The sequence below is a fragment of the Coffea eugenioides genome, chromosome 10 (assembly GCF_003713205.1).
Source record: "Coffea eugenioides isolate CCC68of chromosome 10, Ceug_1.0, whole genome shotgun sequence".
Classification (NCBI taxonomy): Eukaryota; Viridiplantae; Streptophyta; class Magnoliopsida; order Gentianales; family Rubiaceae; genus Coffea; species Coffea eugenioides.
In genome coordinates, this window is record NC_040044.1 from 21,371,100 (window position 1) to 21,389,506 (window position 18,407).

An 18,407-nucleotide genomic window follows, 5' to 3' on the forward strand; every position below is an offset into this window, starting at 1 on the left:
TTTTTTTTTTTTTTTTTTTTTTTTTTTTTTTACGAGGCGCCCTTTCGGGTTTTCGCCTGAAGAATAAAGACACATCTCGACCATGATCGACTCAGAAACATGAGTTAAAGGTTTCAGGCATCAGTAAAATGCACTTCCCTTGTAGATTAGGCGAAGGCATTACAGACATCATTTGCCAGTTGATTATCAAATTTTGCTAATAGAAATGCAACAAATGACGGAAGCCAGGACTTTGGGCTTTGTAATGAGGTCAGGTGGGATGTTTTCCAGAAAGGTTAAGGCTTGAAAGCAAGTTCGATGCCAGGGGTAAAATAAACTGAGATTGCATCATTTCCGATTTTGAATGAAACCGGGGAAAATTTGCCCCAGTTTAATCGGATTTTCACTCTTTGCATTTTCTTCATTGCATTTTCCTCACTTTTGCATTTTTCTTTAAAAATTAAATTTGCCCCAGTGTGGGGTTCTTTTCCCTTTCTTTTGCTCATCTCTCTTTCAAAAATAAAATTTTGCCCCAGTGTGGGGTTTGCAATCCTCAGGGGTTATCAAACGAAAATTTTGTCAATTGGCTCAAAGGGGACAAGTAGGGATAAAATATTTTAAGTGTAAAAGAAGATGGCCTGACTTGCATTTCGCCATTTTGCATGAATTTCTAAAGAAAATTTGCACGATCAAATGAAAAACTTTTTGCACATATCTGAGTTGATGGGTTGAGGGAATGCCCGTCCATCCATTTCTGCTAGAATAAGGGCTCCGCCAGGTAATACCTTTTGGACAATGAACGGCCCTTGCCAATTCGGAGCAAATTTGCCTTTAGCTTCATCTTGCATCGACAAAATTCGCTTCAGCACCTTATCACCTTCTTCAAATGCCCGCCGATGGACCTTTTTGTTGTAAGCTCGGGCCACCCGTTTCTGATAACACTGACCATGACAAATAGCATTGAATCGCCTTTCATCGATCGACGTCAATTGTTCATGGCGCTGCTTTATCCAGTCAGCCTCCTCCAACTTAGCTTCCATGAGGATTCGCAACGAAGGAATTTCAACTTCGGCTGGTAACACAGCTTCCATTCCATACATGAGTGAATACGGTGTTGCCCCAGTTGATGTCCGGATAGAAGTCCGGTATGCCATCAATGCATAAGGCAACTTTTCATGCCAATCGCGATGCCTTTCAGTCATTTTGCGGATAATCTTTTTCAAATTCTTGTTCGCGGCTTCTACAGCTCCATTCATCTGAGGCCTATAAATGGCAGAATTGCGGTGTTTGATTTTGAACTGCTCACATAGTCCATCTACCATGTCATTGTTCAGATTCTTGGCATTGTCCGTGATAAGCGTTTCGGGTACTCCGAAGCGACAGATGATGTGATCTCTCAGGAAATTGGCCACTACCTTCTTCGTGACATGTTTGAATGACTCTGCTTCAACCCATTTGGTAAAGTACTCGATCGCCACCAATATAAATCGATGTCCATTTGAAGCGGGAGGATCGATTGTACCAATCACGTCCATACCCCACATTGAACAGGGCCATGGGGCGGTCATGCTATGCAGTTCAGTGGGTGGAGCGCGTATAATGTCACCGTGCATTTGGCATTTTATACATCTCCGGACAAAATTTATACAATCATGCTCCATAGTAAGCCAGAAGTATCCGGTTCTCATGATTTTCTTCGCTAGCAAATGGCCATTCATGTGAGGTCCACAAACGCCACTATGCACTTCCTTCATCATATATTGAGCTTCATCTTCATCAATGCACCTTAAAAGGTTCAAATCCGAGGTTCTTTTGTACAACACTTCTCCATTTAAGAAAAATTTTGAAGCCATTCTACGCAGAAAACTCTTGTTTTTTGTACCAGCATGCTGAGGGTAGGACCCAGTTTTGAGAAACTCTTTAATATCATTGAACCAAGGAACACTGTCAGAAGACTTGTCTACAGCCCAACAGTGGGCAGGTTTGTCTTGAAATTGAATCTGGATCGGTTCGATCTTCAACTCATCTGGATACTGAATCATAGAAGCTAAAGTGGCCAAAGCATCGACAAATGCGTTTCGGGCTCGCGGGAGATGTCTGAACTCCAAATTTTGAAATTGCTTGGCCAGAGTGAGCAAACTACAATGGTAGGGCAGAATTTTTGAATCTTTGGTTATCCACTGCTTCAAGGTTTGGTGCACGAGTAAGTCTGAGTCACTGAAAACTACCAACTCCTTGATCTCCATTTCTAAAGCCATTTTGAGACCAAAAATGCAGGCTTCATATTCAGCCATGTTGTTGGTACAAGCAAATTGCAATTTGGCAGCGGCAGGGTAGTGCTTTCCTTCGGGCGAAACCAGAACAACTCCAATTCCAGCTCCGAGCGAATTTGAAGCTCCGTCGAAGAAAAGCCTCCATTCAGGACTTTGTTCACTTATATCGTCCGTGGCGCCTACAAATAAAATCTTTTCATCAGGGAAATAGGTGTGAAGTGGTTGATAGTCATCATCCCTCGGATTTTCTGCCAAATGATCAGCTATAGCTTGCCCCTTGACGGCCTTCTGAGAAGTGAAAACAATATCGAACTCTGAGAGGACTATCTGCCACTTAGCTAGACGTCCAGTTAGCATCGGCTTTTCTAGGAGATACTTCAAAGGATCAGATCGGGAAATAAGATAAGTAGTATGGCTTAACAGATAGTGTCTCAACTTCTGGGCTGCCCAGGCCAATGCACAGCAGCTTTTCTCAATGAATGAATAATTAGCCTCGTACTGCGTGAACTTCTTGCTTAGATAGTAAATGGCCTGTTCTTTCCTTCCAGAGTCATCGTGTTGCCCGAGAACGCAACCTACGGCTCCGTCGAGCACAGATAAGTACATGATCAGCGGTCGGCCCGGTTTGGGTGGCACCAGGACCGGAGGCTGCAGCAAATAATCTTTAATCTTGTCGAAAGCCTGTTGACACTCCTCATTCCAGTACAACGGCACATTCTTTCTTAATAATTTGAACAACGGCTCACATGTGGCCGTTAATTGGGCAATGAACCTCCCAATAAAGTTGATCTTTCCTAAGAAGCTTTTCACGTCTTTCTGAGTCTTTGGCACTGGCATATCTCGAATCGCTTTGATTTTTGCTGGATCTATCTCTATGCCTCTCTTGCTCACGATGAAACCCAACAATTTACCAGCTGGTGCCCCAAAGGCGCATTTCGCAGGATTTAACTTCAAATTGTATTTTCGCAGCCTTTCAAATAACTTTCTCAAATCATCCAAGTGGTCCTCCGTCCTTTTAGACTTGATTATGATGTCATCCACGTAGACCTCCATCTCCCGGTGGATCATATCATGAAATAGGGTTGTCATGGTCCTCTGATACGTCGCTCCAGCATTCTTTAAACCGAAGGGCATGACTCGGTAGCAAAAGGTACCCCAAGGGGTAATGAAAGCAGTCTTCTCCCTATCCTCTTCTGCCATCAAAATTTGGTGGTAACCAGCAAAACAATCGCAAAAGGATTCAATCTCATGTCCGGCAGTATTGTCTAAAAGAATGTGAATATTTGGTAGAGGGAAATCATCTTTAGGACTGGCTTTATTAAGGTCTCTATAGTCAACACAAACTCTCACCTCTCCACTCTTTTTTGGAACAGGGACTGGGTTTGAAAGCCAAATTGGGTAATGGGAAACAATGATAATGTTGGTTTTGAGTTGTTTTTCAATTTGCTCTTTTATTTTGAGGCTCATATCTGGTTTGAATTTTCTGGGTTTTTGTTTTACGGGTGGAAAAGAAGGGTCTGTGGGTAACCTGTGCACTACCACGTCAGTTGAAATACCAGTCATATCATCATAGGACCACGCAAATACATCCTGGAACATAGTCAAGAACTCAAGCATCTCCTTTTTCTGGCTCTTATTCAAATGAATACTAATCTGCACCTCCTTAACTTCATCCTCAGTTCCAATGTTAACCTTTTCTGTTTCTTCCAGGTTCGGTTTCGGTTTTTCCTCATATTGTTCAAAGTCCTTTGCAAAAGAATCGAATACTTCCTCATTATCACTCTCGCTTTGGAGTTCAGATTCACAGACCTCCAAGTCGTGAGTGATATAGAGATTGCCATTATCGTATTCCAGAACTGTGATATCCAAAGGGTCAAATAATTTTATTTTTGGCCATCTGAAAGAATTAACGAATGTGGGATAATAAGTAAATAAGCATACAACAAACAAATGAATCAAGCAATATGAATATAAACAATCGAATAAACAACACAACAATGACAAGAACAACTTGTGCATTTTTATAAAGACCTTTGATTGAAAGCAAATTGAAACGAAAGCTTAACAATATTTACATGCACAAACGTTAGTTAAAAGGAAAATTGTTTTCATTGACTATTTACAGATGCAAAGGTATTTTCATGAATTCACATGAATGATAAACCCCCTAGATTTACCGAAACTCCTTCTGAATAGGCAGGACCTCGGCAGTCCAATTAGAAATAGACCCCTCAGGGATGTCAGGAAATTCGGCCTCGCTCAGGAAATTGTCTTCAAATATTGCCCCAACGAACAACTGGGACAAACTATTCTCGATTTCTTCAGTTGAATTACCCTCTGATGTGATTATTTCAGTTGGCCGGGGAAAAGTATACCACAGTGGTGGAATATCGAAAGCCCTTTGCCGGCCCTCCTTTTCTGCTCTTTTACGCTCTTTCATCTCCTTGAAATCCTTGGCGGTTGGTCTGAAACCCAAACCGAAGGTATCTCTCTTTTCTACTATCTTCACTGGCTTCAGGATCCCTTGCAGTTCACGCCCCAAACCCTTGTCGAATTTGTATCCTCCACGAATCATTTCTCTGGCCATCATTACACTGGCTTTTGAGGGAGTTTGTTCCTCCGTGGTTATCCAACTTACGGAGACTATATCGGATGTGCTGTGAGGGGACATGGTAACACTTTGACTACCCTCCTCTTTAACTCCAGAATCGGTGATCACCAGGCAGTCCTCTTCAGCAAAGATAGTGATTAGCTTGTCATTTACCACGAACTTGAGTAATTGATGCAACGAAGACGGCACGGCCCCAGACTTGTGAATCCATGGTCTTCCAAGCAAGATATTATAAATGCTCGGGAAGTTCATGACTTGGCAAGTTATTTGAAACTGGGCGGGCCCCATCTCGATTACTAAATCTGCCTCTCCTATCGGCTCCCTTTGAGCTCCATCAAACCCTCGAACGATAGTCCCTGAAGGCCTCAGCTTGACGTCTTGCAATCCTAGTTTCTCTAAGGTACTCCACGGACAGATATTCAGTGCGGATCCATTATCGATTAACACCTTAGGCAGCATTTTTCCGTTGCACCTCACTGTTATGTACAACGCCTTATTATGTCCAATGCCCTCCGTCGGCAATTCATCATCAGAAAAAGCAATTTGCTTCTTGAATAATACACTCCCCACCACGTTTGAAAAATTATCAACAGAAATGTCTCTCGGAATTTGAGCTCTTGTTAATACATCGATCAATGCATCCCTATGCACGTCCGAGGAGAAAAGTAGGTCCAACATGGTTATCTGGGCAGGTGATTTGCTTAGCTTTTCCACTATGTTGTATTCACTTCTCTGGAATCGTTTAAGGAAATCCACGGCTTCTTTCTCGGTAATTGTTGGTTTGAGGGGTGGCTCAGAACTATTGGCTTGAATTGGAGTAGTAGTCTCAAATGGATTTACAGTTTTCCCCGATCTAGTAACTACTGACACTTCCTTCTTTGCAGTTGAATTTTCCCCGATCTGTACGCTAGGCTCATCGTAATTCCACGGCACTTGTTGCAGACTTAATACGGGCTCCTGCTTCGGGAATTCGATGACTACTGGTTCCAAAGCTTCATTCTCCGCTGGCGTGAGATCTAAGACAAAAGGCTTGTTATCTTCTTCGAATGGCAACTCTATGACAAACGGTCGGTCCGTGACCCCAAACACTTCAGCTTCTATTGCCAATTTCTTAATTTGTTCCTCGTACTCCGCATCGTCCATAATAACCCCAACGTGCTCTGGCAAGGGGTTTTGATTTACGTTTGGCCCTTGCGGCTCCCTCTTTCTGATCACGATTTCTCCAGACTCAACCATATCCTGAACTTTATGCTTTAGCGCCTTACAATCCAAAGTTGCATGCCCAGGTGCCCCTGAATGATATGCGCAAACAGCTTGCGGGTTATACCAAGCGGGCATGCCATACGGATAGGTAGGAGGTGGTACTGTACCAATTTTTCCGGAGGCCTTTAACTGGTCGTACAGTTGGTCTAAAGGCCTACCTAAATTGGTAAAAGTACGGCTTGGGGGTCGGTTGTAAGGTTCATGAGGTTGAGGATGATTGTAAACAGGTCTATTTGGAGGAGGAAATCTTGGGTTATATGGTGGACGAAGTCGGTTTTGGGGTGGATTTGGTTGGGAAATTTGGAAAGGGGCTGAAGGTGGGTTAGTATAGTTTGGGCGAGGTCGAGGGTGGTGGATATTGGTAGTATATACATGGTTTGGGCTTGAATAGTAGTAAGGGTAAGGTTGTTGGTAGGTTGGGTTGTGTTGGCATCGGGGTCGGGGTGAAAGGTTGTGGTTCCAAACAAAGGTTGTATCTCCTTCTTTCTTTTTGAATGGTGGTTTCTTTTCACTGCTTCCTCGCCCTTGCAAAGCTTCTACTTGCGATTTCAGGGCAGATACATTAACAATTTTCCCAGCTCTTACAAAGTCGTCAAATTCTTCAAGTTTATTTACAATTGCAGCAAACGAACATCCGGTCATACGGAAAATCTCTTCGAAGTACGGCGGATCATGGGCCTTTATGAAAGTACGTATGATTTCATCCTCGGTCATTGGTGGCTCGACCTTAGCAGCTACCTTTCTCCACCTCTTAGCATAGGTCTTGTGGTCCTCAGAAGGCTTCCTTTTCGTTCCTTCCAGAGTAGTCCGGGTTGGCGCTAGCTCACAGTTATACTCATATTGTCGAATGAAGGCATTGGACAGATCGAGCCAGGTCTTCACTTCCTCTGGCTTTAGGTTGGAGTACCAATCGAGAGCATCCCCTTCTAAGCTTTCTGGAAATAATCTCAACGGCAAATTCTCGTCATCCACTGGCTTGCCCAACTTGTTAGCAAACAAGCGCAGGTGCGTTTTAGGGTTGCTGGTACCATCATATTTGTTGAACTTCGGGGTCTTGAACCCCACCGACAGTTGTACGTTTGGAAATAGGCACAAATCATCGTAGTCCAGCACCCCTTGCTTGCTTAAACCTTGGCTCTTGCGGATGAATTCATCGAAACGATCCAATCGCTTAAGCAACTTTAGATCAACCGGGGCAGATGACTCTCCCATTTCTGGCTTGTTTTGAAAAACGTGCTCCGGCACAACGGGCTCTGCGGTAGTTTGGAAAAAAGTCGGTGGATTTACATGCATGTTTGGATCACCCTGAGGCTGGAATCCTTGCCCATAAGGGGGATAGAAAGGAGGATTTTGAGTATAAGCATATTGCGGGTTGAAAGTTCCCTCAAACGTGGTTTGAATTGGAGGAATAACAAATGGTAACGTGGTTTGAATTGGCGGAATAACAAATGGTTCGGATTGTGTTTGTTTGATGGGCGGAGACTCGGGTTGCACTCCGCTACTAACGAGCTCATCGATCAGTTTCTTTTGGGCGGCCATTTCAGATGCCATCTCCCCAAATTTAGTGAGCAATTCGGTCAACTGAACCCCGGGACTTGCAATCTCCGGCTGGGTCGTTGCAACGGTCTTTTCCGATGACTCTTCTTGCTGGGTACTCATGTCTACACGATTCCTTTGGGCCTTACTTCGGGATCGCGTTATAATGGGGCTTCGTCGAGAAGCTATGTTTAAAATTCTACCTGAGAATTTGGAAAGGAAGTGCCTTTAGATTTTAGCCCTCGTTTAGCTTTTTACCAAAGTAAAATAAAGAAAAAGAAAAGAAAAAAAAACAAGAGTTAGTAAATATCCAAACAATTCGGATGCATGTCCTATTGGGGAGACCCTTTTTGTGCCAAGGGTAGGCCTAGTATGATGCAACACCTTCGAAATGGGACCCGTAACACAAACCTGTTTTTGACAACAATTCTGAATAAGTGCAAAAGAGAAATCGCTTTCATTGAAAGAAAATTGCCAATATTTACATCATATCACGAAGACGATTCCGTACAAGATCACCAAAGTTTTTGAGTCTATCTAATACAGAGTCTTTAGTCTCTCTAGCATATGGCCTCTTGACACGCTCGGCTTGATCATATAATTCCCCACATTTCCGCTTCATCTCTTGTCGCCTTTCTCGCTCCTCTTCATATAGCCTCTTGTTTTCCTCTGCTTTTCCCTTGTGTACTTCAACGGATTGCTTTAACTGCAAAACCTCCCTGTCTTTCAACTCAATTATGGCCTTCAGCCTTTCGATCTCCTCAACTGGTCCGTCTAATTGCCCTGATGTAGCAAATTTTGTTACCCAGTCTTCGTATTGGGGAGTCTTCAACCCCTTTTGCTGGAGTTCCGGGATGTATCTAAAACTTACGTCATCAGACAACGTCACCCAGGCGTCAATAATCCGATCTTTCATAGGGATTTGATTTGGGCACATTCCCCAGTTAAAAATAATGGTGACTTCGCTCATGTCAAACACGGGTGGTATTTCTTGAGTACGCCCTAATTGTCTGAGAAACCTTTTTGGGACGTACGCGGTAATCCCTTGAGTACCTAGTAGGAGAATGAATTCGGATGCCTGAGTGCGAAGAACAGGTTTGGTACAATCGGTCCAATCCAACACCCATCTAATATTTTGATCGGTCAGGTTCTTCAAGAAATCCACAAACTCAGCTGCATTACGCGGCAAACTGTCTCTGTTAATCCTCTTGTGATGTGTGGTTATCCAGTTGTATGCGAACATTGGTAGACTCGATGAAATAGCCGGTCGCCTCATGAAATGCTCCATTCCCCATATATGTAAGATCAAATTTGAACCACAAAAGAACTTTTTCCCTTTCTGACAGGTAGTGCAAGCTATGAAGATGTCGGCCAAAATGGTAGGAATAATGGAACACGGCCTACCATTAATTCCGAGAAACAAGTCATACAGGATTCTAGTGAGCTTGAAGGCTATCTTTTTGTCTTTCCTAGGAAAAAAGTAGGTTCCCGTCATGACTAAACCGTATACCCAGACTCTCTTTCGATCCCACGCTTCCTTGGAAGTAAACGAGAAGTCCCCTCGATGCCTCTCAAAACCATCTCTTAGCGCAAATCGATCAAATAAGAACTTCGCCTCTATATTTTGGTCTGCCCCTTGTAGTACTGATTCCTTTAACCCAGTGAAACGGCAAAATTCAACTTTGTTAGATACTAGCGGCAATACCACGGCAGTTCCTTGAATCGGCAAATTGAGAAATCCGGCGACTTCCTCAATCGTTATGGTCATCTCCCTTTTTCCAACTCTAAAAGAAGAACAAGTGGGGTCCCATAGATGCACCAAAGCTTCTACCAAATATCCATCGGACTTAATGTCCTTGAAATCCCCGATGTGTCCTAAGCGATCGGCTATTTGGTTAACCTCGTTGGGTGAGAGTAATGTGGGCCATCTTTGTACCTCCGGCGGCACTACTAACATCTGTTGCACTCGGCGAGGACTTTCCATCTATAAACCAAAACCGGAGTCAAATACCTTACCTACAGGTCCCACTTGTCAGGTTTTGGCAAAAATTTAAACGTGAACTCCCTTAAAGGGTTATGTACCCACGGGAGGATCAAGGTGGGCTAATCCTAAAAATGGGATCCCCTAAATGGCATTCCCTTTCTAGGGCTTATGCATGATGCCATTTATTAAAGCGGTAAAATATGCAATAAGACGTGACCTAAAGAACCCTTTATCTGCCAGGGTAGGCCTAAAATGGTATGGCATTATTAGTTTATGAACAAAATATACCATAATTGTTAAACATGTAACAGCTATCTATAAGGGTAGGTTCTAAAAGAAGGTCATGCCAGACCCCTTATTTCCTAATGTTTGTGAATGCAAAGGCAAAAAACAAAGAAAGTTAGTTTAACACATAACACGTTAGACAGTTAAATGACATAAAAAGCAGGAAAAATAAATAAGGAGAAGGGTGGGATCCCTCCCCTCGTGAGTGGTGTCTCTAATAGGGTAAGGCCGACTCTACCCTAGGTGAACTATATGGATGCATACGGTTGGGGTTCACTAATGCATCTAACTCGATAAGCTCAGGTCCCCAAGCCTTCAGACTCGTGGCCAAGGGTCATCACTCCCAAGGCCCTTTGTCGGTGGCTCGAGCGATTCCCCAAACACCGCTACGCACACGTCGTGTTACGGCTGCATGTTTGAGTGAATCTATAAAAATCCTCAACCTTCGACTAAAAACTAAAGGTTATCAACCCAAAGTTTAAAGCGGAAGATTGAGTGACCCATTGGATCGTGCTACGCGCACGTCGTGACACGATCACACGTCCAAGTGGGTCTCCTAATCCTAAAAGGGTGGAGTGGCGTGACAAGCCACTAAAAGAAAAATAAAGGGGGATGAATAGTAAAGCGTATGCGCGTATGATAGTGCACGTTTTGGAGGGGAGGGATCAAGAACCCACGCGAAGCTCTAAGGGTGACACACACCCCCCCAAATGCAATGCAAGCGCGAGATAATAAGTAAACATTCATTCAAACATACATTCATGAGTCGAGGGATTGGTTTGATTACGTACATAAGACAAAACGGTCCTAAAAATGAAAAATGCAATCCTAATATCCAAACGCTATGCATAAAAAGGGTAGAAAAGGGAAAAGAATGGCCAAATCAAATGCTCGGACCCACTTAGGAAGTCCCCAGTGGAGTCGCCAACTGTCGCGCCCCACTTTTCGATTCGAGTTGAATTGTGTGGTGTGTGGTGTGCAATGTGTGAACGTGTGCAAAATGAAAAGTAAAAGGCCATGGGACTTAGAATGCGACGATTTGGCCAAGTGAAGTTCAAAAGGGTTTTTTGCATCAAAAATGGAGTCGCCACTTGGTATAGAGTTAGGGTGTACCAAGTCACCCAAAAAATGATTTTTTTTGTTTTTTGAATAAAAAAAGTAAATAAACCCTTTTTAAGAACTTTTGGGTCTACGTAACCAAAAGAGGGATCGGGGGTCACATTTGACGAAAGGGAAGGCAAGGATAAAAATCCAAGGCACCCCTTCGACCTAGCCAAGGCTAGTTGCGTGACTTGAACCAATTTTTCCTAAATTTTCTACCCAAGGTATGTATCACGTATTGGATATGTCTATATGAATGCAAAAACCTAGACCTAGGGGGATTGGGGGAAATTTCTCTTCAAAGGTTGAGTGGTGCCAATCACATTAATTGTGAAGCCCAATAATGATCCTTTTGGAGAGGTCACACCTAAACCTAAATGACGTGAAAAATGAGTGGAATGCATGCTATGTGAAAGTGTGAGCTTGTGTGAAGTGAGAAAAATGATAAAAGTAATAAGATAAGAGTGAAGGTGTGCAAATGTAGATGAGAGTACCCGTGTGCGAGTGAAGATAAAATGCTCGTGTGCAAGCGAAGATAAAAAGTGTTCGTGTGCAAGTGAAGGCAAAAAAAGTGTTCGTGTGCAAGTGAAGGCAAAAAAAGTGTTCGTGTGCAAGTGAAGGTGATAAAAGGTGCATGTGTGCAAATGAGACAAAAGTGAAAGTGTAATGATAGAGTGGATTGAGAATGCATGAGCCTAGGGAATTCATGCAAATTGGGTACGGGGAGACCTAAATCGTGACTTGATTTTCCCTTTGATTAGAAGGCAAAACTAGCGTGCTAAGGCTATCGAGTAGCCACACTCGCTCGTTTCCCTTATCGGAAGGGGAACACTCAAGCAAAATGAACCCTATAGCTAGTATGGGATGCAAAACCTAAAGTGAGGGGAAAAGGGGGTCGAGGAGCATGCCAGATGATAAAACTAAGAAAAAATGCATGATATGTAGTGAACAGGCAAATAATGCATTAATGAAAATCCAAGGAAAAATCCTATTGGGTCTAGCGTTGGACTAGCCCATCTATGAATTCCGACTAGCGTTGGACTAGCGGAAACGTACATTCATCCATTCCATTCATTCATAGTTATGAAAGCAAGTAGACATGCCAAAACGCTCGTAAACACGTAGCACGTAGCACTTAGCATGCTCGACTAGATGCAAGAGCCTACTAAAGCAATTTAACATGTAACAACAAAAGCAAGCAACCAGGGGGAAGGGGAAGTGGACCAGATGCTCTCCGAGCCCTATCTATTACAAGCCAGGAGGTGTACACATACCCCATGAAAGCATAAAGGGAAAGGGGAAATGGACCAGATGCTCTCCGAGCCCTATCTATTACAAGCCAAGAGGTGTACACATACCCCATAAAAGCATAAAGGGGAAGGGGAAATGGACCAGAGGCTCTCCGAGCCCTATCTTAAATAAAAGTAAAAGCCAGTAAATGCATGCAAGGAGGTAAGGAAAGCGGAGTAGGCATGCAATTTCACATAACACGTAGGAGCACGTAGGGTCAAATGAAGTGCAAATGAAGGATAGAGTGTACCTCCCTTGAAGTGACGCCCTAACGTAGTGAAATTACTAACTTACCCTCCAAAATAATAAAAATGTCAAGGTACCACTTAAATTATCAAATAAATCAGAGAAAATGGAAATAAACGCCAAATTGAATCACTTGGGGCCTTCCAAAGAAAGTAAACTACTCGTACTTAACCAATTAAGACAAGCAACGACCCAATTGAAAAAATTAAAGAGGGACTAAAAAACTAAGGGACTAAGAAACATAAAATAAAATTAAAAATCTAAGGTGAAACATACCAAGTCAAACGAGAAAATTCACAAAAAAGGTAAATGAGGAGCAATTTACTAGTATCTAAGCAACAAAATGCCAAAAAAAAATCCAAGAAAAACCAAATTAACTTCAAGTCTAGGAAAAAGAAATTATTAGACCCTTCAAATTCATTCTACAACTCTTTAAGTATCTACCCAAAATAAATCAAGATGAATTAAAGAGGGAATGGCATGTTAGGAGGACAAAATTAATTAAGTTTTCCAATTAATTGGGCCATGGATGCATTAGATGGAAGTCAAGGGGTGGGAGTGCAATTTTTGGAAGTTATTTTTCATGCAAGAGCATGCAACCCACGTAGGAAGACAATTTCTGCAGCAGAAACCTTCTACAAACAACATGAATGTACGCTGCATTTTACTTCCAAACTTGGATTTCATGTTCCAAAAGCACCAAATTTGATCAAGACCTTTCAACCAAACACCCAAAACTAATCTAAGCCTTATGACATACAAATTCAAGATTCAAACAAACCAAAATATAGCTGGAAACTGATGCAAAATTCTGAAATAAAAAATCATGCAAAGACAGCTTAGCAACTTAAAACTCATTTTCCAGCCAAGGCTTATCATGCAAACCAGACTTTTGATTCTACTACATGGCTTTGGTAGGATATTTGCCAACCCCAACATCAAAATCCTAAACCACCTAGAAGGCTACATAATGATCACAATCCAGATGACCATAAAACATGGAAATATATCATGCCAAACTTCTAAAAGTCATGCAGAATGGTTTCGGCAGCCTACTTGTTTGCTTCAGCAAAGGATTCAATTATGATTCAAACATGCAAATATGCAAACTCAAACCCCCAGCCTTCCATTGCTTCCCTCCAACACACGATCAAACATGGCACTAGAGTGCAAAACTCAACTAGTAATCAAGGGAAAAGAAACATGGTAGAGAAAAGAAAAATGCAGCAGCCTTTGCTTGCTGCGTTTTTGGAAGGAGGAATTTTTAAACTTGGTGACTTCAGCAATTTCATACCATGAATTTCCAACAAACTTTTAAATTCAAAATACATCAGAAATGATCTATATTCATGCTAAAATCTGACCCAAACCAATCAAAACCAAGTCGCAAACATCAAAACATTTCTGCGTTTTCTAGACTGCAATATTGCTACAATTTCAAGAAAACTTTCGGCCAACCAGATTCATGTCAAGCATATGCATTAACCCAAGTAAATAAACAAGCAAGACATGAATTGGATATCCCAACAAGCAAGGACATGGGAGGGAACTCAGGCATGGAAAGAACTAGTGCAAAATTCTGGAAAACATTAATGTAAAAAAAAAATTGGGAACCGGAAATTATCTTTCTTCCAGCAAGCATTCTTTCGGCCACTTTCCATTTCAGCCCCAAAATGCGAACCCAACTTCCCCTATCTGATTCCTCTTACCAACATAAAATCAAACAGCCAAATAGATTTTTCTTTTTCCGAGCAGCTGCGGAAAGGAAGACAGAAAAAGGAATGCAAACAAAAAAGGTTTTTGTTCTGCTGCAAAATTTTTGCAGCTTCACATCGTGTGACTCCCCATCAAAACATCTATGGCTTAGACCAAACAAATAGGCTCACTATCAACCATTCACCTACCTCAAATTCAAATATCAGATTAGGTGACAGAGAATCATCCGAAGGCAAGGTCACGGGAAGAAACAGCAAAGAATAAAACCAAGTGCAACAGCTTTTACTACTTTTTATCTTAGCTTAAATCTGCATGCGAATAAACTCTACCAGTTTGCCATCCAAAAAACCAAATGCAAGGAATTCACCCCCATTATCATCAAATGCCACCCAAGCATGAACTGTCTCGAAAATTTGAACAAAGCCAACGGACAAAATGCAGCAAAGAAGAGAGCGAGCTTGCGGTTAAAGATTCTAAGCACAAAACAGGCAAAGTTGCAAACTTTCTGCAATTTTTGTTCGACCAAAACACAATCGTACAGTAAAATTCAAATGAAACCTACTGATTCAACACATAGGCTCCAAACATCACAAATTTATCGGCAAAGAAACATCAACCAACCTCAGCAGCAAAGACAGAAGCAAATAATCGGTAAAGAAGACAGCTTTCTACCATACAAGATAAGAATCTTACCTTAATGAAGCGTGGGATGATTGCTGAAATGGTTTCTGGCTGCTCTTCAAAAGGGACGCCAATGGAGCGATGATGATAAGGATCGGTCACCTTCTTGCAAACCCAAACTCTTCCCAGCCGTCGAGCTTTTCCTTTCGGCCAAAGATTTTGCAACTGCCTACCTCTCCCTCTCTCCCTTTTCCAACCGTCCTCTGTCCTTTCTAAACCCAGCCCTTACTCACAGCCAACCTCTCTCTCTCCCTTGTTTTCTCAGGTTTTTCTTTCGTTCGCTCTCTTCTCGGTTCTCTCTTAGCTCGTTAACGCTCTCCAAAAAAAACTCCTCTTTGCGGCTGGCTTTTCCCTTTTTCTTTTATATGGACTCCAAGGCCCTTAAACCCTCCACTGAATGGTCAGGATGAAGGCCAGCCTCTGCCTTCATCCTGCCCTTCAATGGCACGTACGAAGTGTCCTTGGCAAGCTGCAAAAAAGAATGCAGCCTGAATGCCGCAAGCGTTTTTTTTTTTTTTTTTTTTTTTTTTTTTTTTTTTTTTTTAAAAGAAAACAACTTGAAGATTACAGAAAATATAATATAAATAATAATAATAACAAAATTACACAAACCCGGTAATAATAATAACAAAACAAAAATAATTTTAAACAAAACAAAAAAACTAAACAAAAATGGCCATTTTTAAATTTTCCAATTTTCATTTTTCATCATTTTCTTTTTCTCAAAATAACTTAATAAAAATAACTAAAGTGCCTAAAGATTGAATTTAAAGAAATAAACATATTTTTGTGAACAATTTTTCCCTTTTTTTTTTTTCTTTTCTTTTTCCTCTTTTCCTTTAATTTCTTTTTTTTTCCCCTTTTTATGATTTTGCATTTTCATTTTTCTTTCGAGAAAGCATTGAATAAAAACAAAATGACTAAAATGATTTTTCTTTTCTTTCTAAAAACTCTATAAACTTAAAAACTAAAAAAACTAGAAACTCAAAACTAAAATCTAAAACTTAAAAGTGATTAAAAACCTAAAATGACAAAAATAAAAATGAATAGACAAATTAAAAGGGCCAAATGAATAAAACTAAAATAAAATAACCACTAGAAATGCAAAACACACAACAATGAACTAAATGCAAGCGATCTAAAATAAAAATCATGAAGTAGATGCCACATACCAATTATTCAAAATTTGGTGTCTACATGGGCCACACATTTGAAGCTTCTCAAGGAAGCTGAAAATTGATCAAATTTCCCTCTCTCTTCCCTCTCATGTCAGCCGGCCAAGGAGAGCAACAAGAACACCAAGTTCTTTCAAAACTCTCTTCACCAAAATCATCATCAAACTTCACTCAAATCCTACCAAATTTTCACAGCACTTAGCTCTACACTTAAGGATCATTTTGAGCTGCAAAGGGTGTGACAGCCCCACTTTCCCCAAAGGCGAACCAAAGGGTTAGCGGACTGCCTGCCCAACTCTCGCCAGGACTAACGGTGTAGATCGAGCGATCTATTGCGGTCCGGAATATATAACGCGCGTAAACAAATCAAAATGGCCAAATAACCCAAAATAAAAAAAAATGAAATCCGGAGTCGGCCATGAATAGTAACCGACCCGTCAGAACCCAACCAAATAGCGAGCAAACATTCACATCTTGAACTTTAGCAATTACAATCCAAAGTGCCATACAAAAGTTTTCAAAAGTTAATATATATACACGGTTTGCCAAATCAAAAGAGAAAACGCCCCAAAAGTACATTTCGAGTTTCAAACAATAAGCGATACAAAAGATCTGTCCAACTAGCTCAATTCGGCAATCAAATAGCAATTGCAGTCCAAAAGTATTTATTTCCTGTAAGGAAAACAAAAGGAACAGAAAGGGGTGAGCTTGCGCTCAATGAGGTACCAAACATGTAGCAGAAAATCAGGTATTTCACGTTATACAAACCAGATACACATGCTCGCTATAAAGTAAGACAGGTAAACACAAGAACTCAAATAGGAAGGATACAGGTGGCTCTCAGGAGCCAGCTTTCTTGCGCAGTACTTGATCCAAGCCGGTTGACTCTCCGTCAACATATATAGAACCAACACGTCCGTAGACCCTACTTTACACCAAATTCCGTCCACCAAACACCCCTTTACCGGGCCCGCTCACCTCAACAGAAACAGAAATGGTAATACTCGAGTATACCCGGAATCAAGGGTCTCAATACCCAAAGATCCCAAAACAGACTACCGTGGTTCGTTATCTAATCGTCCAGGCCCTTGCCGGCCCGACTCGAATAACTTAGCCACATGATTTGAGCTCATAGGTCACAGAAAGGTCGTTGGTTACAAGTTTCCAAACGACGTCCGAACAGATACAGATACAGATACAGATACAGATACAGATACAGATATCAGATACAGATACAGATTCAGATTGACACCAAAATTGGCATATGAACAGACAAGAGAACGAGTGTGATAAAGTACACCCTCGTCTCAAACAAATTAAACAGATTGCAGAGCAGAAATCAAGTTAAACAGCAATGGAGGTGAGTGGTACACTCACCGGCTCAACTTCAAAAGTTTTCACTTCATATTGGCCTTAATCGCCAAGAAACCCTAAAATAATCAAAATAAACCAATTGAAGGTTGCATATCCAAAATCGAGTAAACGGAATGCACAAGTGAGGCTCGACTACACGTCGTACGCCTTGCCAAATAAATACTAATGCAAGGGTGGAAAACATGATTTTCTTGGAAACGAAAAGGTAACATGAAGACCTAGGCGCAAACAACCCAAAAGCCCTTCGCTCAAATCACAAGTAAATCCAACTAGCCTTCAAGTAAAATTTCGGCAGCATATCCCTTGTGTTTACCTATTTTCCAGCCATCATGGCTTCATTATTTCCTCAAATCAGTCCCAACATCTCACACAAAATTCATCTTATTTCCCAAAAGCCGTTCACTAGGCTCAAAGTAGTACAAGTATAAAAGTTAGCTATGAAATGACCGGAATGAAAGCAAGCCCTAAAACATGCAAGCAAGTACAATGAGACTCGATAACGAGTCATAACCCAATACCAAAAATGACCCCAATAGGGTTCCATAAGCATACACAAACACTAGAGGAAACCAGAAAATTCGGACATGCAATTAGCTTTGGCCCTGAAAAAAACAGTTTTTGACTTTACTTTGCGGTAATGGCACCAAATGCCATTATGAAGCTAAAAGACAGGGCTACAACATCCACCATTTCGAAGCTAAAAGACAGGGCTACAACATCACAGAAGGTCACTCAACCCAGTTTTGAGTGCAAACAGGTCAAAAATGCAAGATACTACATCAAAACGTAAAACAGATTCACCAAAACGTATTCTAGCGGAAACATCATAACTCAGGCTCTCCAAGTCCAAATCCAGAAATTCCAAAACCAGCTGAAAGCTAAGAAACAGGGCT

At 41.5% G+C, this 18,407-nt stretch overlaps 1 protein-coding gene across 1 annotated transcript; it reads right to left on the reverse strand.

The window, feature by feature from the left end:
- Window positions 1–4,425: 4,425 nt before the first annotated feature.
- LOC113750564 lies at window positions 4,426–7,785 on the reverse strand. The gene is made up of 3 exons (XM_027294525.1): window positions 7,633–7,785; window positions 7,155–7,437; window positions 4,426–6,944 (listed from the first exon to the last, which is right to left on the reverse strand). Exons 1-3 carry the CDS (start codon window positions 7,783–7,785, stop codon window positions 4,426–4,428), a joined length of 2,955 nt encoding a protein of 984 aa, XP_027150326.1.
- Between the last annotated feature and the right edge of the window lie 10,622 nt (window positions 7,786–18,407).

Bases quoted from the DNA above. Each gene is read 5' to 3' on its own strand.
- LOC113750564 (XM_027294525.1), bottom strand. From the start codon at position 7,785: ATGAGTACCCAGCAAGAAGAGTCATCGGAAAAGACCGTTGCAACGACC. The intron at 7,438-7,632 runs GTTAGTAGCGGA...CAAGGATTCCAG, and splicing joins AGAAACTGATCGATGAGCTC to CCTCAGGGTGATCCAAACAT. The intron at 6,945-7,154 runs GTACCAGCAACC...ACTGTGAGCTAG, and splicing joins GAAGTTCAACAAATATGATG to CGCCAACCCGGACTACTCTG.